Below are 27,500 nucleotides of genomic sequence, written 5' to 3'. Positions count from 1 at the left end.
AATGCTTAAATGTAAATATTTACAAAGAGTTTAATATTGTTACTAATGGAATTTTCATTTCGCAAATACCTACAGGCAGAACCCAGCCACACAATGTTGTCACAATGCAATGTCTTGAGGATGAATCAACCCTATTTCCGGCTTAAGTGGCTGGTAATCCTGTCAATCATAAAGACGCTAATTCTGGTCGATTTTGTGTTACTAGTGTATAGCTATAACGAAACATGAAATTTATAATTGAAAATGATAAAAGATAACTGCAAATGCAGTTATTGAAAATGACTATCGTAAATGACTCCTGCGCTGGCTTAACCCCAATGGAGTCCTTGAAGGCTAACAAGGACACCCCCACATGCTTTTAAACAGGCTCTAATACACACGCGCGCACACGCACACACACACACACACACACACACACACACACACACACACACACACACACACACACACACACACACACACACACACACACACACACACACACACACACACACACACACACACACACACACACACACACGCACCACACACACGTACACACAGTATCTTTGGATGTTGTATATCCTGTTTAACTATTTATTTAATGATAAAAACCGCTGGTTTAAATCGTTAGAGTATTTCGTTGTTAATACAGCTGAAAGTACAGTATTTAAACGTGGCACAAAAATCCTTGCTTCTGTAACAGACTGTTACAGACTGATTGTTCTGTGTTTAGTTAGGAAAAGAAGGTGTGTCCCTCGTGAGTTGCCGTAGGGGGTAAGTGTTAAGGCAGTGTGTAGACTGTTGCGTTTCGACAGCGTCCGTCAACCAACGAGTTAAATGCCAAACTGCAGTATTAAGATAGTTATGATATGCGTGTTCCCTCTCAATGTGTGTGTTCTCTCCCCCACCAAGCGACAATGCCTTTCCGTGGTAGGTAAGAGGACGGGGGGGGGGGAGTTGGAGAAAACAGGGCAGTTGGAGGGTGGGGCAAGGTCGGGGGTCGTTATGGGAAGGTGGATGGGTGGGGACCAGGGCAGCTTTGTGCACTCAAACACTAGGCCATCTGGCCGTGGCCGTATGGTCCATGCGACGACCACGGACATAATAAAGGCGACGAGCCTTCTTTCCCATTAAACGGTAAACATATATCCAAACGGCCACCAGCACGGCCAGACGCGCACACAGGAAGAGCACGTCCAGGTGGTCCACGCCCATATAAGAGGTGAGGTAGCCGAACAAGTTATAAGAGTTAAGAGTTATAGGACAAGTTTATAAAAATTCAGTCTGGAGTAATAAGATATGACTGAACTGTTTTTTTTAATACGCATTACTTGCGTTTATGGTAAAAGTAGGCCTAGTAATTCAAAACTAAAAAGAGACAATATTTTTTATAGCTAATGGTGCATGCTAATACTTACCTGTAGGCCCTGTGAAAGAAAAGTAAACCTTTTGGGGACACTTACCATGGGTATTATACTATTTAGACATTTATTATAACTTATTTATGACGTGTATTGATTAGTTGACAGTATGTTGGTATTTAAGTATAAGGTCGGAGGAGGTAAGGCAAGGCAAGGCAAGGCAACTTTATTTATATAGCACTTTTCATACACAAGGCAGACTCAAAGTGCTTCACATATAAAGGTAAAGCAGAAGTACGTCAGTATGTGACGTTGAAGTGTGCACGCTGCTGAGAGCTCTTTATCTGAACTATATTCATTTTGCGCTTGTTTTATAAATTACTAAAAATATAAAAGGCCATATGAAAACCAGTGCTTTTCAGTACGTCCAAGTGTGAAATAAATGTCATATCGTGAATGTAAAACGAACTTCACCATGGTGGTTATTCTTTAGTGCAGTGAAGTTTCTCATACCAGAGGACACAAAACGACCGGGGGATAGAGGTTGACGAGGAAGTCTTTCCTGAACTTGCAACCATGAAAGATGTGTGTTTCATCATCTCCACACTTGATGGTAAGTGATTTTAAAACTGGGACTTGAAAGAAAGTGTTTGTTTGTCTGATATTCTGAGCTAGCGGATAACAACATTTGGTATTTTAACTCTTGTCAGACATCCCCCTTTTAGAATCATCGAAGACATTGCCTGACTGCTCAAATCTGACAGCATTTGTGACACTTGGTAAGCATGGTTAGAGTAGACGTTCATAATGAAATAAAAAATGGACATTTGGTCTAATGGGAAAAGTTGTGATGTGGGTAAACCAAACCTCTGCCACATTTTGCTTGTGTAAGTGCTGAAAGTAATTACAGCGTAGGACATTACAGCGTAGGACATTACAGCGTAGGACATTACAGCGTAGGACATTACAGCGTAGGAGATGCTGTGACTGGAGACTGTCACAGCATCCAGCACATATTAAACTAATGCTTAACAGGAGAGAATATGACTGTTGACAATCTATAGTACACAAGTTATTGGACCCCATGTGTTTGTATTTAGTAGTTTGTAATTGTTGGTCCTCCATTGCTCTTATATGGTAGTTTTGAGTTGGTAGATTTCGTATTCTATGTATGCGCCCTGTAGTCTGATATTGATTTGTGATCCTCCGATTTTACTGTACTGCAGCAAGCTGGGACTTCATCCTCAAGTCTAACGGATACCGTGTCCATCTCAACCAGTCTAAGCAGTGACAGTGATGCTGGAAGTCAAATGATTCAACCTGTCATGACCAGCACCCACGCAAGAAATGTAATTATATAATTGACATACTTTTTCACTTTTCTTTGTCTGCTGGCGTGACTTCTAAACCAAGTTTTTAAAAAAAACGTGTTTAACAATCTTTAGGAAAAACATTGTAATGGATGATCTGTAGACGATGATAGTTGTTTTGGTTCAAATGTGTTTTGTGTTTTATGTCATTTGTTATTTAGACAATGGAGCAGATTCTCACTGCTACGTCAGCAGGGATGACTGTGATCAAAGAGTACGAAGAGACGGGTAGTTTGAAAGATTCCACAAGACGAACTATTCAAGTCCCACTTTGTTTTCGGTGTGAAATATGATGATGCGCTGTCAAGTCTGTACACATTTCTGCAGACTACCCTGTACAATATTGACATTTGAACAATCGATGAAACTCCAAGAGTAAAGGAGTTGAGAGCAAAGCTCTTGACCAAGCTGTAATTGGCTAGAATTTACAGAAGACCTATCTGCATATCTTCAAATTGATACACAAGCCACTGCCAAAATCACAAACTGGGTAAAGTGTGGGGTTGAATATCGTGTTTGCCTCTTTGTTTGCACTAGCACTGATGAAAACATGCGGTGAACACCGGTGTTCAGCGAAATATCTTTCAACAATCGGCATGATGGTAAATTTGTTTTTGCTATGGTTGCTCATGAAACTTCTTTCCATGATCATGTCCATGCTTTTCAAGTAACTGGAAACATCCCTAGGAAGATACTGGTTCTAGAAAGGGAGAGATTAAGACATTTCAAATGTTTTGATGTTCAAATGTCGACCAGGTTTGATTCATATTTTTATGTTGTGTCAGAGAGTTGCATAATTTAATTTGTCAGCATTGTTGGCTTGATTGGTCCATGGTTTATTATAGTTTTTTTTATAAGGGTTTTACACAATGTTTGCGCTTTGCATTTACCATTTGAGGAGTTATTTTTGTATATTTATTTCAGCGATTCTGGAGAATGCTTGTTGTCTAAATCACTGAATATCTCCTCACCATCAACTACCTGTCTGTATGTGTGTGTTTTTAGCACAGGATGCTACTGACAGATAGCTGATGGTGAGGAGATATTCACTGATTGACAACAAGCATTCTCCAGAATCGCTGCCTCCACCTTAAGTGGAAACTTGCATTCATAATGTGCCACCAAAGCTGCACTCATAGCCGTTTAGAATGTTTTCTGTTACTTTTAACTTAAGCCTCAATGCTGCACAATTTTTGGTACACTTTAGTAAAAATGTGTAGTCATCAATGTTTTTTGGATTCAATGTCATCTGGAACATTTTGTGTTGTGAAATAGAAATATATATGTATAGGCTACTCCATTAAGGAGTTGAATATAAACTCCCATTAAGGAGTTCACATTTAAATTAACTCAAGGTGAGAGTTGAATTTTACCCCACATGGGATCAGTGTTTTAACTCCCAAAAGAGTTCAGTTTTCACTCCTGAAAAGGGTTAAAAGATCAACTCCCGGAAAAGAGTAATTTTAACCCTGGCCCAGAGTGTATTCGATGGTTTTACATATACACTTGGATTGAGTTGATTTTAACTCCATGTGAGTTTATTCCTTAGGCCCGAATTTGCTGTGTACCTGATTAACATTCCCTATGAATGGATGTACAAAAACAAGCCAAATCTGTATCCGATCCAATTAAAAGGGACGGTTATAAATTTGACCAATGGCATCGAAGAGCGACACAATTATTTTACTACCAGCCAATCGTACGGCGCAGCCGAGTGACGTATCGCAGTCAGCTGTTCTTGTTATGCTTTTTTTTCTTCCTTTTCTTTTCATTTCCTACAGTCTGTTGTGCTCAAAAGACGGGATTTGTCCTAATTTCTCAGTCCATACAAGCCTCCACTGCGTCTGAATCATCGCGCAAGGCGAGCTCGGATGAGGCTATTTCTCCAAAGGAGGTCGATCTCATTTCTTTCCAGCTGGATCAGTCTTCGGCCAAAATCGAGAAAATAGGTGCAGTCGGTCCCAGGCCTGCGATCCAGGCCCGAGGGAGAGAAGGAGGTCGCTGCTGGGAATCGGGATGGAGACCGCAGAGGGTTCCGATGGTACTAGCGGGCCGAGTGGACTGGCGTCCGGGCTTGGGTGCGCCTCGTTCAACCAGGATTCCACGTAAGGAATGCATTTTACGCTCAGGAGGAGCTTCGGACCTCTAGGATTGTTGTTGGCTGCCCAGCAACAACAATCCTAGAGATCCGAAGCTAAATCGGTTATAAAAGCCGCTGTAATTCCAGAGCTGGTCCAAATTGATGAAAAGCCAACTCAAGTCAACTGTGTATAGTTGTTTTCGTCGACGTTTACTTTAGTCTAACCAAACAAAGGTTTAAAACATGTTAAATTAACCTTCTCTAGTAATGACATCCTCTCAGGAAAGACTTTAGAACTTGAGTTAACTGCATACAGGCACTTTGACAGTCAAAAGAAAAAAGAGCACACGTCTGCAAAGTAGGCTACCCGTTGACTGCAAGCATTTATGAGTCAATAAAGTTTCCTCTCAACGTGTATTCTTAGAAACGATTTGGTATTCCCGGAATAAAGAGATGTCAGACCATAACATTTCCGACGAAGTGATACAAAGTATAGGGCCTATAATAACATGTTTTGGCATAGACATGTCTACAGATTGCCACAGGTAGAAAGCTGAAACCTTCTCAAACATGCAGAGAAGTCTTCAGTGATGATGATAGTGTGAAACAGATGTTGTGACAAAAACAACACACACAGGTTTCAATAAACAAACCTAGCTTAGCAGGTTTAGACCAAAACAGACATAGAATATTTCACAATAACGATAAAAGTGACATTTACCATGGGTACCCTAATGTGTGTGTTTGTGTGTCCATGTGAACATGTGATATGTGTGTTACATGGCAGAATGAGGAGACCTTTTGTACCGTTGTGTTTGTGTGTGTGTGTTGCAGCTCATTGGCTGTGGGCACGGGCATGGGCTACAAGCTGTACTCCCTGACTTCCGTGGAGAAGCTCGACTGCATCCATGAGAGTGGTGAGTGATGGACACATCTCCTGGCTGTGTGTGTGTGTGTGTGTGTGTGTGTGTGTGTGTGTGTGTGTGTGTGTGTGTGTGTGTGTGTGTGTGTGTGTGTGTGTGTGTGTGTGTGTGTGAGATACCTCACCACATGGAACAGATTATGTCATTCTATAAATGTATCTGTGAACATTAATGTTAATGCTTTAACTCGGATCGTCCTGTTTGACTGAGAAGGAATTGAGATTCCTGTTTGGTGAACATATTATTGACAAAACATGTCCGTCAGGGTCAGTGGTTTTGATATTTAACTCTGAAAAGTCTACCTGTAATCAATCTATAGCAGACTGCCTTGCCCTTCGTTATGAAGCAGTTAGAAAGTATCTGCTTATAACCCTGATCCAGATTGAGAGGACAAAGAAATGTCCTCTCAATAACGAAATGGTAGACCCTAGTTATGACATCACCTGATAAGGATCTAGCAGCACTAAGAAGAGATCCATTCATCTATCATTAGTCCTGCCTTAATCACATTGAATCGAAGTCACAACGTGTGACATTTCAACCAGGTCATCGCTTGTAGTTCCCTGGGGATATCTGTAATCAGTTCCTATGATATTGATTTCAATAATTGCATCTATTGGTCCTTTTTGCTTCATTGAGATATGAAAAAAACTGGCCAGCCCATACCTCTCGCTTTTGTTGACAATAATCTTGCTGTAGACATTCCCAAAACCCTTCACACTCACCCCACCTAGCATGGAGAGCTACGCTAGTTTATGACAGTTACAGTTACAGTTACACAAGAACGGACAAAACTGTCATTTTGTTTAAGTCTCCCACCTACTAAGTGGATGGGGCAGCTAATGGTCGATTCTAGAGGCAGTTAAACACCATTATGTTGGCACAACCTAGTTAGTCCCTGAGGCATACACATATTGCTCCTCATCGCACTGATGACAGACTGATGATGTGGTCACACATTTCCAAGTTATTTAATGGACTGCCTTGAGCTATAGTCCAAAAATATTTATCTAATTGTAATTTAAAAGCAGGTTCTCAAAGCACACATCTAAATCAGCAACACTTTATTCATTAAGGGTGTGTCAAGCTAACGTATTCACAGTGCAAAATTCAGATCACGTTTTACAATACCTTTTGTAGTTCGTATCACAAAGACCAAAATGCTGCTGCTAATGTTTAGGCTCATGGTAGGAGCCTTCACACAAAATGCGGGATCGGAGCAACAATGTCCTTTAGGTTAAGCCAGGAGAGACTGTTGGGAGGTCTGATGACGGGTTTTCCTGTGGTGCTTGTGCGGGCGTTTCTCCCCGCAGACAGCCCGGACGTCTCCATCGTGGAGCGTCTGTTCTCCAGCAGCCTGGTGGTGGTGGTGAGCACGTCCACGCCACGGCGCATGAACGTCTACCACTTCAAGAAGGGCACGGAGATCTGCAACTACAGCTACTCCCACGACATCCTCGCCGTCCGGCTCAACCGACAGGTAGGCTCTGGTCAAGCGTCCCGCTGGTGAACAGCCAGAGACGTTTTCCCCGACGAGCTGGAAGCATTCGCTTGTCTCAGTGGCTCCCCCTGCTATCGGCTGCTAAACATGTCGGCTATGTGGCTCTCAGGTGACCTGGATCGATTCCCACCCCTCTCTCTTTCAACCAACCAACCCGATTTCCGGTCATTCTCCATTTTTCTGCCCATTATAAAAGCTACATAAAGAAATTTGAGGAGATATAAAAGATGAAGATATAAAACTAGTTTCAGCTAGGAAGGGTCTTCTTAATCGCACGAGTGCAAGGCATGGGGAGTGTCTGTGTGTTGTCTTAAAGCCAACGTGTTGTCTGTTGTTCCTCACAGAGACTTGTGGTGTGCCTCGAAGAGTCTATTTACATTCACAACATCAAAGACATGAAGCTGCTGAAGACCCTCCTCAACACCCCGTCTAACCCGTCTGGTAGGTGCTAATCAATAAAAAAATGATAATAATGTCTTGACACCCATGCAGCAGATTCTGTTGTTAAATGTATGGGTATTTTTTTTAACTTATTATTAATTATTTTGCTCCTACACCGGTGTTTACCGCCTTACCTTTTCTTCTTCTGTTATTAACTTTGTTTTCATCCTTGCATACAGGTCTATGCGCTCTATCTGTTAACCATTCCAACTCCTACCTGGCTCATCCTGGCAGTGCCACCATCGGGGAAATTGTAGTTTACGACGCCAACATCTTGGTAAGGCGAATAACGTTTGTTAATGCTTAATTGACTGAAATGGATGAAGGGAATTTGAAGGGCCATAGAGGTATGAAGCATCTCTTGCGTAAAGATCCAGTGTGTAAAATCTGCATCTAGCGATGAGGTTGCAACGAGCGCTAGTTTGGGGTTGCCAAACCTCCCCCACAACACACTTCCTTCTTCGAGAAATGCGGTGGCCTTTACTGGTCTGTGCTGGGCTGTGTGGTGCAAGGGGCCAGTTGTTGCTTCCAAAATGACCTCGATGTCTACCACAGCATCGGGTAGCTGACTTTCAAGTGAGGCGGTTCTGTGATAGATTCATGGATCATATTGAGCTATTAAGTCTGCAAGTGTAGAGCTAAAAGTCAAAGCTTCCTCGAAAAGATCATTTGACATTGAATGAGTTCGTTCATTGCTTTTTCTTTTTCTACGTCAATCAAATAATTACAAATCATGTGCGCGTACTTGAAAAGCTATGTTAATTTCGCACCAAATAAATAAATATGAATAAATAGGTTTCAGTAGTTTGATCAGTAACAATCTGATATATATGTTGTTGGAGATGGTGGAGGTAACAGCCTTTTACGTTTCTCAACAAACAGTCCTGTTATTGCATCAATAGTGGTCCACTGCATTCATACGCCTATAATTATCGCTATCTGATTTATGTATCGATCATTCATCTAGAAAACAGTCTGCGCTTCATGCCAATGAGGACTTAATATTTGACACTTGGATTTAAACATTTGTGACTCCATTGTAGTTGAATCCTCTAAATACATTGGACATTTTGGTGAAAGGAAGGAGCATACTCATCTTCACTAGGCCATATTAGGTGTGACCAGGAGATAGTAAGGCCCAATCCCATTTCTACCCCTTCCCCTTCCCCCTCCCCCTTGTTTTGAAGGGGTAAGGGGTAGAAATGGGATTGGGCCTTAAGCTTCTTGGACAGTTATATATAACACTGTGGTGTGTGGGGATGTGTGGAGCTCCGTCTTGCCAGGGGTTGATGTTGTTGTTGTCCCAGTCTGAGAGAAGGCTAAGCTCCTCGGAGACTTATAGCATAATGCTGCGGCTAATTATAATTCTACACAACGCCAGTACAAACAAGTATAATGGGTCCTAGCCGTAGGGATAGCGCACCCAACTCCTCCCTACAACTCTTAGCCCAAAGCACATTTATTGGATTGAACGGAGTAACGGACAGTTTAAAAACGTGTTCTCTTCAGAGCTGTTTGTCCATTCTGCGCTGCTGCAGAGACATAGCAATGCAACATGGCCGCCTCAACGGTGGTGGTCCTGCTGCCTGTGTAGCTCTGAAACGCTCTAACGCAAACACAACAATTCTTATTTCCGTGGGATTATATACACACTAATTAAAAGACGCATGAAGATGTATAATGTAGTCCATTTCCAAGTCTGTTCCACCAGATGTCACTTAGTTCTACACCTTTTACTACTCCCTGTTCCCAATGCTGAAAGCAGTGGAAAAATAAGGATGCGTGTTTTCAGCTTGAGAGAACTAGAAAGGAGACGCCATATAGGGTAATGACAAGGCAATAAGAGGTACACGTGGTACTAGAACGAGTACTACTAGGTGATAACAAAATGTGTTGTCTGTGACGATAATGCAAAAAATCCTGTTGAGTAAAGCGAGAGTACAGTATGTGCAGTTCTTACAATACCTACCAGTCTGCTATGAGGTGGGTGTTAACCTCCATTTGATCCAATAATCGTTCTTATCCATCGGTCCTTCCCAGTAAAGGCGGCAACCGTATTGTTTCGACCGCCTTAAATAGGTTATGTTGACTGTATTGGATTACTGGCTCTCTTTATAAGACTTATTTGGCCGGTACATTTGGGAGACGTGGCAGGGTTGATGGTTTCTGTTTTCACTGTCGAGTCACGATTATTCTAGACCTCATGAGCTCCTTGGGGAGGCACCCCATTGTAAAGGCTCCTGTTCACTAAGTGGATTTCCCCTTCATACAATCCTGAGTTTTCCGAAAATCCATATATATATATATATATATATATATATATATATATATATATATATATATATATTTTAGTTTTGAAATTGATAAATTAAAACTAATTACAAGATGATTCATGACACTATGATGATGCAATTTCGGACATGTTGGGTTCACATTATTACTTTTTATACTGACTATTGTTATTGTTGTTTTCACTATTCTCATTGGATTTGTTTTTTTTGTTTTTGTTTTTTCAGTCCACTTTGTTGTGTTACCCGCACATGTTCGAAATAAACTATCTAAACTAAACTAAACAATTGGGTTTAGAGTTGTAGGAAGGAGGGGGGAGTTTAATTCAAACGGCTACAACACCTTTATGTAGCAAAATTCAAATGGAAATGCAATTTGCAATTCATTACATTATAGTCAGGACCACTTGGCTCAAGTAGAGCAGACATGAACGAGGAGACCACCATGATCACAAAGGAAGAACAATATTTATTAAACTAACTACATACAACCGCAATCAGTAATGGGAAGCCAAACAAAAAGTGTAGTGCATATCAATGTAATGTATTGTAACGCAAAATAAGGTAATGATCGAGTCAGCCTTTCAGGGTCAGGCCGAGAGAGAGAGCGAGCCGACCGGAAGGGCTTCTTTTAACTCCCGTCCAATCAACCCAGTCACAGACCTGGCACGGCCCGTAACACCAGCTCCCCTATTGGTGGGTGAGGGAACAACAGGCTATAACGAAATGCGAGGGAGAGTTCCCAATTCATTATGCAATTTAATAACGAACTTGAAAACACGTCATTCAAAGTGTATTTAAATATGCAATTTGACAATGAAATCCTCAGTTCAATTTGAAAAAGTTATAACAGAAATGATGTTGCAAAGAGTGTTGCAAACGATTACAGGGAAGCGTATCAGCGAATCGCATCTGGGTGTAACTAAGTCAGTTCCTTCCTCGTTATTTCCTTGTTTATAAGTGTGTTCATGGTCCTGGTGATAACAAACAGGTTCAAGTTCAAACACCTTTATTTCCTTGATGCCTATCGCCTATATCCTTTTGCTTTTATTCATGAGAAGCACATACAGTTTTGCCACTTTGTGTAAGGCTACGCTGCCCTCATCTAGAGCTGGTTTACCAGTACACAACGTTTAAAACTGAGCAAAGTCGAGGCCAACATACGGTTAAAACATCAATCAATAGTAAAGTATGTGATAATAAAAAAAGTGATGTTCCGCCGTGTTCATGCGTGTCACTAGTAAACCATACGTCACCAACTGGACAACTGTCAAAACCTGCCCCCAGTTGCAGAACGGGAGTAGAATCATAAGAGCGCCATGAGGGGTCGTTCACAGCGCCTCATGGGGGGCAATTCGCCGCCCGATCACTCTTGTATGATGACTACTAACCATGTAAATAGTTTTGTAAATAAACTTCAAAAGCTTTTCAAATCTTATTCGGTGCCTTGTTGGTCCCTAATGTGCAAAGTAAACAAGGTGCGAGTAAACAAGGTGCAAAGTGATAGTTAAAAAATATTGGATGCTAGCTGTTCGTGTGTACGTGCCCCACTTTACGGAGGAGTATACACCGGCCTTTACGCCTTGTTCACACTGCATGCGTCCGTCGACGGAAGGCCGAGGGCGTGTCTGACATATAGGGGACTAGTCTCTGTAGACGCATACTGCAGCCAATCAAATCGCTTCCCGCTACGAAGCCGATGTGTGGATGTAAATACAAAAGATGACACCAACAACCGGTGACTCAAAACATTCCACATTTCTTTAATTTTTTTTAAAGAAATGTGTTTTCCTGCTTCTTCATGCTGGTTATTAGAAAAATGGATCCAGTAGACGCGTGGAGTGTATTTGCATAACCGCGCTCTGATTGGCCGACGGATCGGCCGCGGCCTGAAAAGTTGAACAATTTCGACTTTTTGACGCAGGCCATTGACGGACGGACCCACAATGCACTTTGCGAGCGCCCCATGCACTATCCGTCGACGGACGGGGGTTGTGTGAACAAGGCCAGCCCTAGGTTATGCTGACGGGGAAGTAACGTAGTACCTACCCAGAAGCGATTCGCTGATACGCTTTGCAAAAAACGATTGCAGCCCTTTTGCGGATTGAAATTTGGATTTGGCAACACAAGGAACGTCGCGAAGTGTGTTGCAATAACGGCGGCGCTATGCTTTTCCTTTTGAATAAAAGCACTCAAAAATGTGACAAAATGTTATTCTATTTTTATTGTTATAACTTTTTTGAATTGAATTGAGGATTTTATTGTCACTTTGCATATTAAAATACACTTTGAATAACGTATTTTCAAATGACATTATTAAATTGCGTAATGAATTGTCCATTGTATAATGTAATGACTTATTGAATTGCAAATTGCATTGCCATTTAATTTTGCTATATGTGCTTCCATACAATTGTCAATACACAATCCCATGCAAATGTACGTTTTTTACAGACATTTGTACACCTTGACTCTCTTTTGCCACCTAGTGGTGAAAGAGGAAAGTGGTTCTTGGCAGGTTATTCATTTATTCTAGTTAATCTAATTCAAAACGTTTCATGGGCGAGACTAAAATACATTCTCCTACAAGAACCTGCTTCCTCTTGAAGGGGACAAACCGGCCGCACCCCCCCCCTTAAAATAGAAAATGTATTTATAGTGCCTCAATTCAAATGGATTCGCCACTCCTTCTCTAAGGTGCTGTGTATAGGAATGTTATTGCTATTTAACACATTTAATTTGGTCATTTGTTAAAAAATGTCAGAGCCATCTGTCAGCTGTGAGTGAGCGCAACGTGGTGTGAGAATATCTGCTTTCAGGTGGACTGCACCTGCCTCTGTTTGAGACAACGTAGATGTTAATACCACTCGTGGGTCGCTCCTGACCAATCAGGGCATCTCTCACGGACAGTCACAGGCGCAATGCTACGCGTAATAATAATAATAATAATAAAAATGTATTTTATATGGCGCCTTTCAGGATGCTCAAGGTCGCTTCACAAGAGTGGGCAGTAGGGTGTGTGTGTAGGTGAGGGTGTGTGTGTAGGTGAGGGTGTGTGTGTGTGTAGGTGAGGGTGTGTGTGTAGGTGAGGGTGTGTGTGTAGGTGAGTGAGTGAGAGTGCAAAATGCGCAAGACGCTGGGCGGGGTCGTGGGTCAGAGGCCCTAGGCCTCAGAGAGAAGGTGTGCTTTCGTGTACTTTTTGAAAGTCTCCATGGAAGGGGGACGGTGGATGTTGGGGGGGGGGAGCTGGTTCCACAGAGTGGGACTATTATAGGGACTATGGCGTACCAGGGCACACCGCAGAAGTGTGTGTGTGTGTGTGTGGGTGTCGGGACGTCCCGTCACCCACACACACACACACACACCGGTCGAAACCGAGAGCCGGGTCCGACCCAGGTCACTCGGTTAAGTCCCTCACAGTTTGGTACGAGTTCAGCCTTGACCCTTTTAGTTTATTTATTAGTTTTACGAGCGAGTCGGGGCCTGGTAAACCAGCTCAGTACCGACACCGAGGATCTGTGTCAGCCAGGGGGGTCCGCGTCCCGAACACTCTCACTGGAGGTAGTCCACAGATCGTCTTGGGATGAATGGAGAGTAGTCGCAGATTACACCGGCTGACGAGACGGTAACGGCGCGATCACACTCGTACTACGGTGATTTACAACGAGTCACTGGGACGGCAAGTTTTGATTTTGGAAATTAGGCGAGTTTGGAAAGCTAAGAAGCGGCGATATTCTTCTCGACAGCTGGAGCTCATCTCACTGTAATGCCTGTCTTCTCTGTGTGTGTTCCCCCCCTCAGAGCACCGTCACTATGATCCCCGCCCACGACACCCCGCTGGCCGCGCTGGCCTTCAACGCTCAGGGCACCAGGCTGGCCAGCGCCTCCGAGAGGGTACGACATCGTGCCGCGACGCACCAGACACGCCTGATAGACATTATATACCCAACACGCATAAAATGTGTAGCATGCATTACGTGCATAACGTACCGTCCGCCTTGTAATATAATTGCCAAAGTCATATTTTGGAGAGTTGGAAGATTTACTTAGACGTGCTGCATTTGAATGAAGTTAAAATCCCATCACAAAAACGGTACTTTGGGAAAGTAAGTTTAATCAATTTGTGTGAAATTGAATATCAAAACCAAGCAAATGTTCTTCTTTATTGTCGTGACCACCTACTTGAGAATGTGAAAACCCATCCATCCCTGGCACATACCATATTTTGTCTTCTTCATTCCCAGTTTTGGGCCCCCACGTACAAAGGTTTAACATCAAATAGCTAAACACATACACGGGCCAAAGCAAGCTCTGTAATGATCTGAATAATTCAGACCCAAACGTTGTTTAGGTTCACAGCATCTACTCATCACGTATCACTTTCACCGTCTAGGGCACGGTCATCCGGGTCTTCTCCATTCCTGACGGCCAGCGTCTGTTTGAGTTCCGGAGGGGCATGAAGAGGTAAGCCTACAGACCGATCCAGTAAACCCTATTCCTTAAGCACGTGCACACTGACCGTTATACCCCTCTGGCCCACAACTAACCCTAACCCTGTAATAATAGTTTAATTGTTTTGGTTTTGATTCTGCTGTTGTTTAAGGAAAAATAACTCAAAATATGCTAATGACAGTGACAGGCTAGTTATATTGTTACAGTTAAAAAAAGATCCCTACAGAGAAATACAACTTTTTTCTTTACCTTGTGGCTGGTCTATTTGTTATTGTTTGGACAGCAGCAAGTGCGTCTAGTGTTGTCTCATAAGATATGGGTGAAGGACAGCTGAGATGGTAAGGACAATAGCGATGTTTCCTGTGAGAAAACAAGATTTCAGAGCAAGACTTCCTGCTGAGCGAGGCATGGTTGGACAAAATAACAAACCATATAAATAAGCACTTCTTTTGTGGATTACAGAGGCAGTGTTCTCACTGGACCAATTAAAAATAATAATAAAACATAGAAAAAATCCCCAAATACTAATTTAACAGAGTATTTTTACCATTATTTTATATTATTTAGGTCCAAGTATATGAGATAGTCCAGGGGATTCTTGTGGGCAAGAGAGAACTATTGCCACTTGACTGTGTGTGTGTGTGTGTGTGTGTGTGTGTGTGTGTGTGTGTGTGTGTGTGTGTGTGTGTGTGTGTGTGTGTGTGTGTGTGTGTGTGTGTGTGTGTGTGTGTGTGTGTGTGTGTGTGTGTGTGTCTCTCTCTGCAGGTACGTTAACATCAGCTCCTTGTCCTTCAGTCCCGACGGTCAGTTCCTCTGCACCTCAAGCAACACAGAGACGGTTCACATCTTCAAACTGGAACAACTTGGAATAACGTAAACAGACACACAAACACAGACAGGCACACGCACACAGACAGAGGCACACAACCCGGGGCGTGGCCAGGACATTATTACTGTAATATTTATTCATAATGTCAAAATATAACACTCAGAGACACAGAGAGTAAGAATAGGAAGTCAGAGTTAATTAATTGTGCATATATTTAATCTTTCTTTAGACCGTATCCTTTCAGAACTTTTTACATTTATTTTTTTCTGATTGGGGGGGCTGCAGACAACAAAGTAGCGTCTTCCCTCTGAAGAGCACAATAATAGTTAAACAGTAAACCATTGCAAAATGGACATAGAATCTTCTAGTGACATGGCAGCTTTATTTACAGAGCACTTTTCACACACGAGGCGGACTCAAAGTGCTTCACATAGAAACATCGTCCTACAATACAGTGAAATAATAAAAGAAGATAGATACGTTTAGATATAGCATAGAGCTAAAGCAAACGTACAACTAATTGAAGTAATAAAATAAAATAGACCCGTGAAAGAAAACAAAGGCAAAGTAAAAAAAATGTAAGTGCGATGTGTTTATGACTTAGCAGAAAGCCAAAGCAAACATAAAGGTCTTCAGTCTTGTTTTAAGGCCCAATCCCATTTCTACCCCTTACCCCTTCCCCTTACCCCTTCAGAACAAGGGGGAGGGGTAAGGGGAAGGGGTAAGGGGTAGAAATGGGATTGGGCCTAAAAGCGTCAGAGTCTGGGCCAAGCCTTAACCCCTCTAGGGACAGACCCGGTACATCGCATGGCTTTCTTGCCAACTCTGCAGTCCGAGCGACGCCGCGGTCCTCAGTGTAACATCGCCTCTTCCCTCCCCCGTGTCCGCAGCGGGGAGGAGGCGTCCCCCACGTGGACGGCCTACGTGGGGAAGATGTTCTCGGCGGCCAGCAGCTACCTCCCCACCGGGGTGACGGGCATGATGAGCCAGGACCGGGCCTTCGCCACCGCCCACCTGCTGGCCATGGGCCGGAGGAACATCTGCACCCTGGCTGTGTGAGTCGCTGTCCCGGGGCGGACGAGACCACGCACACACACTCATCACATTCGGCGGTGTTGCTGTTAATAAAACATAGAAAAAATCCCCAAATACTAATTTAACAGAGTATTTTAGTGTGTGTGTGTGTGTGTGTGTGTGTGTGTGTGTGTGTGTGTGTGTGTGTGTGTGTGTGTGTGTGTGTGTGTGTGTGTGTGTGTGTGTGTGTGTGTGTGTGTGTGTGTGTGTGTGTGGGACATTGTGCTGATGTGAATTTTAGCACCCATTCCCTCCCGACTTGTTTTTATATGTCGCAGTTGCTATACAGAATTATACGTACAAAAAGAACAGAATCTTGTTTGTTCTTTGGCCAAAAGAAAGCTGATGCCTCTACGGTATCCACGGGGAAAGCTACCCTAACCAAATGGATCTGAATCTGACTGTAGGATCCAGAAGCTCCCGCGCCTGCTGGTGGTGTCGGCGGACGGCCAGCTGCTCATCTACAACGTGGACCCGCAGGAGGGCGGCGAGTGCACCCTGGCCCACAAACACAGGTACGCTCCCCGCCAATCACAGCCACGGCCAGGTCGTTTTCAGCCGATGACGGGGAAGCTTCTGTTTCCTGTTACAATCCAGCTGTAAACTGCTTTTACATGTTTGGGGGATAGATGTACAGCAGCTTTCTACATCAGCTCCGCATGTTACTATTGTACCCACATATGATGCAGAAGATGTAGATAAGGTTCGTCAGGGAAACTCGGTGGCTTAGATGGAGGTACCCAAACATTTTGGGGCTTCGGCACACCACGATCCAACCCGAAGACTTAGGACACACCAACATGATTATGATGAGGAAAAAGTGTCACAAACATCGGCCAGGTTTATATATCCAACCGGATTGTGTTTCGATGCAAAAACGCATCTGTTTACATGCAACGTCTTAGCCTGTCTACACAAAGGGGCGTTCTACGAGAGATTCCTGCTTGATATGCATATGCACATACCGGAAACTTTTACCGGAATTTTCTTGCAAAGGTTTTTACATACTCTGAGAATCGGTGCGATAACACACTGAAATGTGTTAAATGCTAGAAATTCAATGTCGATAGTAGATGGTTGGTCTAGATTATGAAGGAAGTGTGCACCACATCCTGAGGGCCTTAACGACAGAACGGTTTAGATGGAGAAAAGATCTCTCTCAAAGAGCTTGCACAAACAAGGCCTTGCACAAACAAGCCATAGTGTATAATATTCACTAGTAGGTTTTGAGGCGTTTAATCGCAATATTTCTCACACTGCGGACAAAAAGTCTTGCATGGATACAGGTTTATAAATATCAGACGGGAAAATTGCATTATTTATCCCATTCCTGGCACACCCAGTCTTGTCTCGGCACTATTTGGGATCCACTCGGTCAAGGCATGACTTTGGGTCCTTTTATCGTCCGAAATCAATGAACGCATCAAAGAACCGAACGTCCTGTTCTCTCCCAGGCTCTTCTGCTGCGACGAGGACAGCGGGGAGGAGACGGAGTCGGAGCGATCCAACTTGAATACACCGCCGCCCGCCTGCCCGTCGTACGCTGCGACTGCTGCCCTGCCCACCGCGGTGCCCGTCACCACAACGCTCACAGGTGAGCCCTGGGGGGGTGTCTAACGTGGAGGCATACAGGCTGTAACGTGGAGGCATGCAGGCTGTAACGTGGAGGCATACAGGCTGTAACGTGGAGGCATACAGGCTGTAACGTGGAGGCATGCAGGCTGTAACGTGGAGGCATACAGGCTGTATCGTGGAGGCATACAGGCTGTAACGTGGAGGCATACAGGCTGTATCGTGGAGGCATACAGGCTGTAACGTGGAGGCATACAGGCTGTAACGTGGAGGCATGCAGGCTGTAACGTGGAGGCATACAGGCTGTAACGTGGAGGCATACAGGCTGTAACGTGGAGGCATGCAGGCTGTAACGTGGAGGCATACAGGCTGTAACGTGGAGGCATACAGGCTGTAACGTGGAGGCATGCAGGCTGTAACGTGGAGGCATACAGGCTGTAACGTGGAGGCATACAGGCTGTAACGTGGAGGCATACAGGCTGTAACGTGGAGGCATACAGGCTGTAACGTGGAGCCATACAGGCTGTAACGTGGAGGCATGCAGGCTGTAACGTGGAGGCATACAGGCTGTAACGTGGAGCCATACAGGCTGTAACGTGGAGGCATACAGGCTGTAACGTGGAGGCATACAGGCTGTAACGTGGAGGCATACAGGCTGTAACGTGGAGGCATACAGGCTGTAACGTGGAGGCATACAGGCTGTAACGTGGAGGCATGCAGGCTGTAACGTGGAGGCATGCAGGCTGTAACGTGGAGGCATACAGGCTGTAACGTGGAGCCATACAGGCTGTAACGTGGAGGCATACAGGCTGTAACGTGGAGCCATACAGGCTGTAACGTGGAGGCATGCAGGCTGTAACGTGGAGGCATACAGGCTGTAACGTGGAGGCATACAGGCTGTAACGTGGAGGCATACAGGCTGTAACGTGGAGGCATGCAGGCTGTAACGTGGAGGCATGCAGGCTGTAACGTGGAGGCATACAGGCTGTAACGTGGAGGCATACAGGCTGTAACGTGGAGGCATGCAGGCTGTAACGTGGAGGCATACAGGCTGTAACGTGGAGGCATACAGGCTGTAACGTGGAGGCATGCAGGCTGTAACGTGGAGGCATACAGGCTGTAACGTGGAGGCATACAGGCTGTAACGTGGAGGCATACAGGCTGTAACGTGGAGGCATACAGGCTGTAACGTGGAGCCATACAGGCTGTAACGTGGAGGCATGCAGGCTGTAACGTGGAGGCATACAGGCTGTAACGTGGAGCCATACAGGCTGTAACGTGGAGGCATACAGGCTGTAACGTGGAGGCATACAGGCTGTAACGTGGAGGCATACAGGCTGTAACGTGGAGGCATACAGGCTGTAACGTGGAGGCATACAGGCTGTAACGTGGAGGCATGCAGGCTGTAACGTGGAGGCATGCAGGCTGTAACGTGGAGGCATACAGGCTGTAACGTGGAGCCATACAGGCTGTAACGTGGAGGCATACAGGCTGTAACGTGGAGCCATACAGGCTGTAACGTGGAGGCATGCAGGCTGTAACGTGGAGGCATACAGGCTGTAACGTGGAGGCATACAGGCTGTAACGTGGAGGCATACAGGCTGTAACGTGGAGGCATGCAGGCTGTAACGTGGAGGCATGCAGGCTGTAACGTGGAGGCATACAGGCTGTAACGTGGAGGCATGCAGGCTGTAACGTGGAGGCATGCAGGCTGTAACGTGGAGGCATACAGGCTGTAACGTGGAGGCATGCAGGCTGTAACGTGGAGGCATACAGGCTGTAACGTGGAGGCATACAGGCTGTAACGTGGAGCCATACAGGCTGTATCGTGGAGCCATACAGGCTGTAACGTGGAGGCATGCAGGCTGTAACGTGGAGGCATACAGGCTGTAACGTGGAGGCATACAGGCTGTAACGTGGAGGCATACAGGCTGTAACGTGGAGCCATACAGGCTGTATCGTGGAGGCATGCAGGCTGTAACGTGGAGGCATGCAGGCTGTAACGTGGAGGCATACAGGCTGTAACGTGGAGGCATGCAGGCTGTAACGTGGAGGCATACAGGCTGTAACGTGGAGGCATGCAGGCTGTAACGTGGAGGCATACAGGCTGTAACGTGGAGGCATGCAGGCTGTAACGTGGAGGCATACAGGCTGTAACGTGGAGGCATGCAGGCTGTAACGTGGAGGCATGCAGGCTGTAACGTGGAGGCATGCAGGCTGTAACGTGGAGGCATGCAGGCTGTAACGTGGAGGCATGCAGGCTGTAACGTGGAGGCATACAGGCTGTAACGTGGAGGCATACAGGCTGTAACGTGGAGGCATACAGGCTGTAACGTGGAGGCATACAGGCTGTAACGTGGAGGCATGCAGGCTGTAACGTGGAGGCATACAGGCTGTAACGTGGAGGCATACAGGGTATAACGTGGAGGCATACAGGCTGTAACGTGGAGGCATACAGGCTGTAACGTGGAGGCATACAGGCTGTAACGTGGAGGCATACAGGCTGTAACGTGGAGGCATACAGGCTGTAACGTGGAGGCATACAGGCTGTAACGTGGAGGCATACAGGCTGTAACGTGGAGGCATACAGGCTGTAACGTGGAGGCATACAGGCTGTAACGTGGAGGCATACAGGCTGTAACGTGGAGGCATACAGGGTATAACGTGGAGGCATAACGGTTTTGGGACCTCAGTGGTGGAACGAGCTCTCTGCCCCGCTCAGGACCGCAGAGTCGCTCACTATCTTCCGAAAAAGACTCAAGACTCACCTGTTCAGAGTCCACCTATAAAATTGGGGTGCGGGATCAGTCTATATGGGGGGGGGGGGGGGGGGAAACGGTCTTTAAGAGGAGAGTCTATTTTCTGAGGTTGTCCCCCAGAAAATGATTCAGAATGTAACAAACATTAGCGTACATCAATGTACTTTCTGCTGCTTCACCCGCACTGTCGGGTTCGTACTAGCTCTTCAAGCAGACCATCTAAAGTGAATCAGAAGACAAATGTAACATTTTACTTGTTAATTTATTTGATATGTAAGATCCGACAGCCATGGTCTGAATGGTAATAATTACAGTTTGTGAGGTGCTCGATATGAATCGACCCTATCTGCCTTTGAGCGTGGTTCTTTCTGTTGATGTCCGACTCCAGGCTACTCTGAAGACGGCGGGGCAAAGAAAGGCGAAGTTATCCCCGAGCACGAGTTTGCGGCCGGGCCCGTCTGCCTGGACGACGAGAACGAGTTCCCACCTGTGAGCATTCTGAGGCAATAACGTTGTAGAGCTAGCAAGCTTTTCTGCTGTGTATCTGTTCTCTGTGGTCATTTCAACCCATCAAACTCTACGGACCCACCTCCAGACGATTCCTCACTCATCAACTAGAGGCCGACGAAGAATCGTAAACTTCTCTACATGCAATACAGGCTTCAGAAATGAAAGTAAAATGTCTTCCTGACCTTACTTGGTCTTCAGACAATCCAAAATCTTCCACCTGGGCTTAATTAGTCTTAAAATGGTCTACAAAGCCAGCCTTACAAAGAGAAAACAATGAGCAACTGGCAAAGCGCCAGGGAGCTTTATGCAGGATGTCAGTATTGTTTTTATAGATGCGCTGTTTTATACAAAAGTGGCATTTCAAGGACTGACTACGGAGCTGTAGCCGTGTCTGTTGCCACACGCCATCTAGTGGGCCTTTACTGGACTCCTCCAAAGCCGGGCCCAAGGCTGTATCTGTTGAGGCCGGTATGTATGTTCGGTGTACAGTATGGTACACAGGGCAGCTGTAACAGGCTGCTGTGGGAGATCTCCTGAGTGTGTGTGTGTACGACAGGTGTGCAGCTTCACCCAGCGTCAGAGTCTGACTCGGGCCGGGAGAGACTGCCGGGTGGCAGTGGAACATAAGTCAAGACTTAATAACTCCCACAATACCACACGTTACTTTATAAACTTGATGAATGTACCTTTAGATCAGGGGTCACCAACACAGTGACCTCAGGCCTGTTCTAGACATGGCACTACTCCACCAACACAGCGCCCGCAGGCCAGTTCTAAAAACAGCACTACTCATTCTTGAACAACTCTCTCCCACCTTTTTTAAGTCATTGTTGATAATTATTGTGAGAAATCATTAACATGATCAGTGTCTTCACATAGATGAGTATCATTAATCATTATAATAATATATAACTGAAGGCAAACTGAGCAAATTTGTTATTTCAGAAGAGTGTATCACACTGGGTGCCCTTCGTATGACTCAGTACCCATGAAGTAGCTCTCAGGTTCAAAAGGTTGGTGACCCCTGCTTTAGACGTTTAAAATTCCCAAAGGGCCTTCTACTATATCGGCCTGGGTAGTCCTGGCATTAATTTGTCTGCTCAGCCCTCCAGTCGTTTAATATACATTTTATAGGTTAAAAGAAACACACACAACACATTGCCAACTGAAAAAATGTTCAACAATAATTACCTTTAATCAAATTTATATATAGACATATATTTTTATATATACACAAATCAGTACTTATCTAATTTCAGATTAAAATGACCATGTTCATATTCACTTTTGATATTTTTCATATTTTGTTTATATTTCCCATTCTAAACAGAGATTTCATTATTGCAATTCAGAGTGACCAAACAAACATATTTAAACAAATGTTTGTGATGGTTCTAATTTACTACAAAATAAATAATTTTGTACTCATTTGAGCCGATCTGAAAAGGCAATTCCAATAACTTAATATCAAAGATGAACCACTTTTAAATTATCTTTAATTTTTTTGTACTGTTAATTTTATATTTTATTATGTATCTCATATATAACAAAGACTTTGGAGCACTAGCTTTGTTATGTAGCCGCGCCAGGCACCACTAATGGGTTTCTTCATGTGTTTTGGTAGATTAATTGGTGCCGTGACGGAAGTCGAGGTGGCGGGGCGAGACGCTCGTGAGGCAGTGAGGCAGACAGAAACAAAAGCTACAGAGGCGAGCGAAGGAATAGTTGCGACATCGCCCCCCGGCGTTAGGATAAAAAGGGAGCAGAAAAACGAAAAAAAAAAAGATATATATTTTATGGTGCTAACTTTTTTTTGTGATGAAATGTCATGATGATATTAAACATGAGTATGTTTTCCATTTAATCGTTTTTAATGTAGAAGCCACTTCTATTATCGTAAAAGAGGGGCAGTGCATTACCCCCTAGTTATTTAAAAAGTGTATGTAAGGTGCATGCCTGAGCAACAATATAACCACAGATTTTCCTTGCTATGTAGCTTTACCTATTTCTGTTAGTTGCATTATTGCAGCGATAATATCCTAATGTGGTCATTCATGTATTCGTATTGGATCCTTAAGTAGAGAACTGAAAAAAAAATTTCATTCCTTTTTATTTTTATTGTGTTAAATACCTACTTAATGTTTACACGTATGCAATGTACGGAAATCAGCAAGTATGTAAGTATGGATAAATACATATGTTGTATGAATGTGCCTGTTGTAATTTGTAAAGTGCTAAATAATGCACATTGCACAAGACCAAAAAACTGAAAAAGAACAATAAAAAAATACCCTTGATGATAAATGAACCTAGAGAACACATTATTTGTTGGCTTTGTTTCATTTGAAATATTTTAGTTAAGCCCAGCCTAGAGGTTAAACCACTATAAGAAAGCTAAGTCCAAGTGGTAAATCAGGACTAACTGGAATGCACTACATGGGTCAAGGTTTGGTTTAAATTCAAGGTCAAACATTTAAATTAAAAGGTGAGGAAAATATATACTTTATGCATTCATCTTGTAACACTAGAGCAACAGTACATTTTCAGCTCTTTTGTGTATTCAGTGTAGGCTACTATTTATTGGACAGTATTACAACATAACATTTGTTAGACATGGTTTGAGTTACTGGAACCTTTTTGAAGAGCAATAATCCGTTATATATGATTCAGATAAATTATCCCCATCCCATTGTTACACCGATTTTATCTTTATTTGTTAGTTTCATTTTATTGCAGGCTGATTATGATTCAGAACTTTGTTGTTGCCAAAAGCTGCTACAGCAGGAGGGCCTGGACTTTGAAGCGGTCATGAGTGGTAAAACTACTAACTAACCTTTGCGCACATAAACGTGAAAAAGATTGTAATCCTATTAGGTAAACTTGTGACCAATTAAAGTGGGGTTTACAGTAGCCTACAGCAATGAAAAACGGAGCTACGGTACCTCAGGGTAACAGGGTAAGAGCATGTGCTAATTGCATTTCAGAGTTCAAACATGAAAACGCGGCCTTATAAAGCAAAATCATTCAGAGATACGCAGTACCTATCCATTCGCTGAATCAGGGGGCTATTTTTTACTTTATAAATGGTGCCGTTACTAGCAAATAAATGCTTACATCTATTGCAGAAAATACAATCGGAATAGGTAATACATGTGCATGGAAAGTTTATAAATGTCTCTTGTAACTGTTCCATGTTATTAGCATGAACAAGAACCAAGGGGGAATACAAATTGCTAAATCAGGCCTACATGTGTAATGAAAGGGTGTTCATGTAAAGATGCATTCTCTTTTTCAGCCTGCCTAACCTTTATTACATGATTGAGCATATACATCAAATATAAAGCTGTAAAACGCGCATAATAGCCACTGAATAGGCCTACTACTGTGAGAGCTAGGATGGGGATCATTACTGAAAGGTTCTATCCTATCGTTTGTATGTTGGCTGAAACAGCACCACATTGTGTTTATCGAGCCTATGATGGCTGACTGGGCTGAATGTAATCATTCGAGTCATCTCTGAAATATGCCAGTGCTTTGAAAGGCAAGTACAATTGAAAGCATCTCTCCTGTGTGCTTTGGTCAATTTGCAACACACACACGCGCACACGCATTGGAGCACACGCACAGTTGTCCATCCCAGTAGGATGCTACAGTAGGGCTACGTACGTACGTGTATGCGCAGAGGCAAGAGGCGATTTGAGCGCGCCTAGGAAACAACGGTCAATTCTGTGTTGCATAACGTAATTAATCCCGCATCACGCTCTAAAGCATGTCGCAGAGACCATTCGGTTTAGAGAAGGAAAAAGGAAAAAATAGATCGCGAGGTGTGATGCGTTTCCGCGACAACGTGGGAGGAACTTGTGGATGCCGCCGCTGCTGAATACCGGCTTCATCCGGAAACAACCTGCCGCAGCAGACTAGAGGAACGGTTGACGACGCAGGAAAAAAAAAAAAAAAAAAATAGCCCTTATTTATACGTCCCTCACGGTGAAAACGATACGATAGCAGTATCACTGGAAGAAGCCGAGCGTACTGACCTCCCCCCCGACTGAAGCTCCCCCGCAAGTGAAGCATCTCCCCGGGTAAGTGAACCACATCCCGGGTAAGTGAACCATCTCCCCGGGTAACCAGTAACCCGGCCGCCCTCCGGGGCTTGGGGGCTGTTACCATGGCACGTCCCCAACGCTTATTTGAAGCATAACTCGTAACGTTATACATTGTCTTCGATAAAGGAAATTGGTTCTTCTTGAGATGATTTTAGGCTTTTTACGATCATTTTTACTTCCACCCGTTAATTGAGATTGAATTAAAGTATGTAATGCATCACAATGTGATTGTTAGGGTTAGTTATTGTTGTGCTGAAGCAAGGTGAAGTCAGGTGGGAGAGCGGCGTTGACATCATCTTTTCCCCTCGCGCTGCACTGCGGAAGCCTCAGCCCAGCATGGCGCATTGGGTCTAACGTTACTGGTGCGTGTGTTATAACAACGTGCCATAGACTTTAACCTTGTCGAGAAACCACTCGGTGAAACGTTACTATCTATCTATTCTCTCGCTCGACAATCATGCGGAAAATGCTACGCACGAAAAAATACATAAAAGAAAAATTAACCTCAAGACATCGTCAGCTGTCGGCATCTAAACAAATAGGTCACTATCTCTCATTTTGTATGCATATTGTTTGGTATTTTTAATACAAAATGATTTAAATATATGTTATATATACATGCCTCACATTTAGTACTATCTATCTATCTATCTATCTATCCGCAATAAGGCTTTAGGGCAGTTTTTTGAGACTCTTCAGAGGGGAGGGATCAACTTTGAAAAAAGGAAACCTGTCACGCGCGCGGCCCGCGCTGCTTGTGCAACGCACCTACGCTCCTAAACCAATGGTTCCCAATGCGAAAAGCCGACGCCTGTAACGCGCGTGATCAGTGTGGCGTCCCAGTTACTAAAAACGCAGATGTTAAGCAAATCCCCGATTTTAGTGTCCTATTTTCTTTAATAGTCTGGATTTTGTGTGACGCAAAGTGCGACCATTATTCCTGCACCAATCCGACGCACGCAGTTGCCAGCTCTGCCTCCGATCCTAGTTTTATTTTTAGTCGCGCTGCTCCGCGCTAACCCAGCCTCTGTTCCCCCAGGGCAGTCCGGCCAGAGGACCATGAAGACGATGGTTCCTGCCGGCGGCTGCACCGGGCCCTGCGTGTACCCGGCCGTGCCCGACGGCGGCTGGGGCTGGGTGGTGGCGGGGGCCTTCTTCGTGGTGGAGGTGTGCACCTACGGCACCATCAAGAGCCTGGGGGTGTTCCTGGAGGACCTGATGGAGGAGTTTGGCGAGAGCAACAGCCGCGTGTCCTGGGTCATCTCCATCTGCGTCTTCGTCTTCAACTTCTCAGGTCAGTTCTTAGATTACTTGATTGACCTTTTGGGGTCATGTTGTTAGATCTTTTCAGCCTAAAGTGTTAATATTACTCTACCAGGGGTCCATCACTAAAACAAAGGGCTCGTCACACATCATATTACCCTCTTAACTCAACGGAAGAAAGATAATACATCGAATAAAACACAACAATAAAGTATGCTATGGCGAAAAAAACATATACTTTTTCTTTGCATCCATGCAAACAATTTATAGTTTTGTGTAAATAAAAGGTGCGTGTAGAACTAAGCTATGCACATCCATTTAATCCCTGGTATCTGCGACCTCTGTTAGAGGAGAGAGGTCAGTTGTGTGTGTGTGTGTGTGTCCATCTCATGACGTCACACGCACACATCATCCCCACAACAACGGCTTCCCTTGTTCCCCTCAGCGCCGCTGGCCTCGGTCCTGAGCAACCGCTTTGGCTGCCTGCCCGTGGCGGTGACGGGGGGCGTCCTGGTCTGCCTGGGCACCATCAGCTCCGCCTTCACCACCTCCATCAACCAGATGTACGTCACCATCGGAGTGGTCTCGGGTATGTATCACACACACACGTACGCACGCACCCGGCAGCTTCGTGGTGGCTGTTGGAATCGTTCGTCTCTATGTGTATGAGGAGCAATGCCCTTCACATTGTGTAATGATGTGTCTAGGGATCGTAACAATGCCCTACACGTTGTGTAATGTTTAGGGATCGTAACAACGTCCTACACGTTGTGTAATGTTTAGGGATCGTAACAACGTCCTACACGTTGTGTAATGTTTAGGGATCGTAACAACGTCCTACACGTTGTGTAATGTTTAGGGATCGTAACAACGTCCTACATATTGGATCGTAACAACGTCCTACATATTGTGTAATGTTTAGGGATCGTAACAACGTCCTACATATTGTGTAATGATGTGTTTAGGGATCGTTAGCAATGTCCTACATA

The 27,500-nt window shown here is 44.4% G+C and overlaps 2 protein-coding genes across 8 annotated transcripts in view; both read left to right on the top strand.

Annotated features, from left to right (window-relative positions):
* The first annotated feature begins 764 nt into the window (after window positions 1-764).
* On the top strand, window positions 765-24,221 carry wipi1 (WD repeat domain, phosphoinositide interacting 1). Of its 6 annotated transcripts, none has more exons than XM_056605115.1 (17): window positions 765-912; window positions 1,837-1,956; window positions 2,054-2,122; window positions 2,570-2,692; window positions 2,875-4,818; window positions 5,628-5,710; window positions 7,030-7,196; window positions 7,562-7,658; window positions 7,838-7,935; window positions 13,748-13,840; window positions 14,340-14,410; window positions 15,164-15,271; window positions 16,118-16,282; window positions 16,709-16,816; window positions 17,756-17,895; window positions 21,021-21,121; window positions 22,767-24,219. In XM_056605115.1, the coding sequence occupies exons 5-17, from the start codon at window positions 4,730-4,732 to the stop codon at window positions 22,815-22,817; spliced, it is 1,371 nt and encodes a 456-aa protein (XP_056461090.1). In that variant the 5' UTR covers window positions 765-912; window positions 1,837-1,956; window positions 2,054-2,122; window positions 2,570-2,692; window positions 2,875-4,729; the 3' UTR covers window positions 22,818-24,219. The 6 variants fall into 6 exon arrangements, with proteins under 6 accessions (XP_056461090.1, XP_056461093.1, XP_056461094.1 ...); XM_056605116.1 differs by lacking the exon at window positions 765-912 and adding an exon at window positions 1,026-1,204 and having other exon boundaries at window positions 2,069-2,122; XM_056605114.1 differs by lacking the exon at window positions 765-912 and adding an exon at window positions 1,026-1,204.
* A 754-nt stretch (window positions 24,222-24,975) lies between these two features.
* Window positions 24,976-27,500, top strand: part of slc16a6b (solute carrier family 16 member 6b) — an 8,943-nt gene continuing 6,418 nt past the window's right edge. Inside the window, exons 1-3 of one of the 2 annotated variants that reach the window (XM_056605092.1) lie at window positions 24,976-25,224; window positions 26,288-26,542; window positions 26,957-27,100. In XM_056605092.1, coding sequence (XP_056461067.1) covers window positions 26,308-26,542; window positions 26,957-27,100 — 379 coding nt within the window. In that variant the 5' untranslated portion in view covers window positions 24,976-25,224; window positions 26,288-26,307. Of the gene's footprint in view, window positions 25,245-26,287; window positions 26,543-26,956; window positions 27,101-27,500 lie in introns of both variants that reach the window. The other variant, XM_056605094.1, reaches the window with a different exon arrangement.

This window comes from Gadus chalcogrammus, chromosome 2 (genome assembly GCF_026213295.1).
Source record: "Gadus chalcogrammus isolate NIFS_2021 chromosome 2, NIFS_Gcha_1.0, whole genome shotgun sequence".
Classification (NCBI taxonomy): Eukaryota; Metazoa; Chordata; class Actinopteri; order Gadiformes; family Gadidae; genus Gadus; species Gadus chalcogrammus.
Note: the sequence above shows the minus strand (reverse complement) of the source record. Positions and strands in the feature narration are given on the sequence as shown.

Excerpts from the sequence above, each read along its gene's own strand:
- wipi1 (XM_056605115.1), top strand. The coding sequence starts at position 4,730 with ATGGAGACCGCAGAGGGTTCCGATGGTACTAGCGGGCCGAGTGGACTG. Across the intron at positions 7,197-7,561 it reads CCGTCCGGCTCAACCGACAG|AGACTTGTGGTGTGCCTCGA; the intron begins GTAGGCTCTGGT and ends TGTTCCTCACAG. Across the intron at positions 7,659-7,837 it reads CACCCCGTCTAACCCGTCTG|GTCTATGCGCTCTATCTGTT; the intron begins GTAGGTGCTAAT and ends CCTTGCATACAG.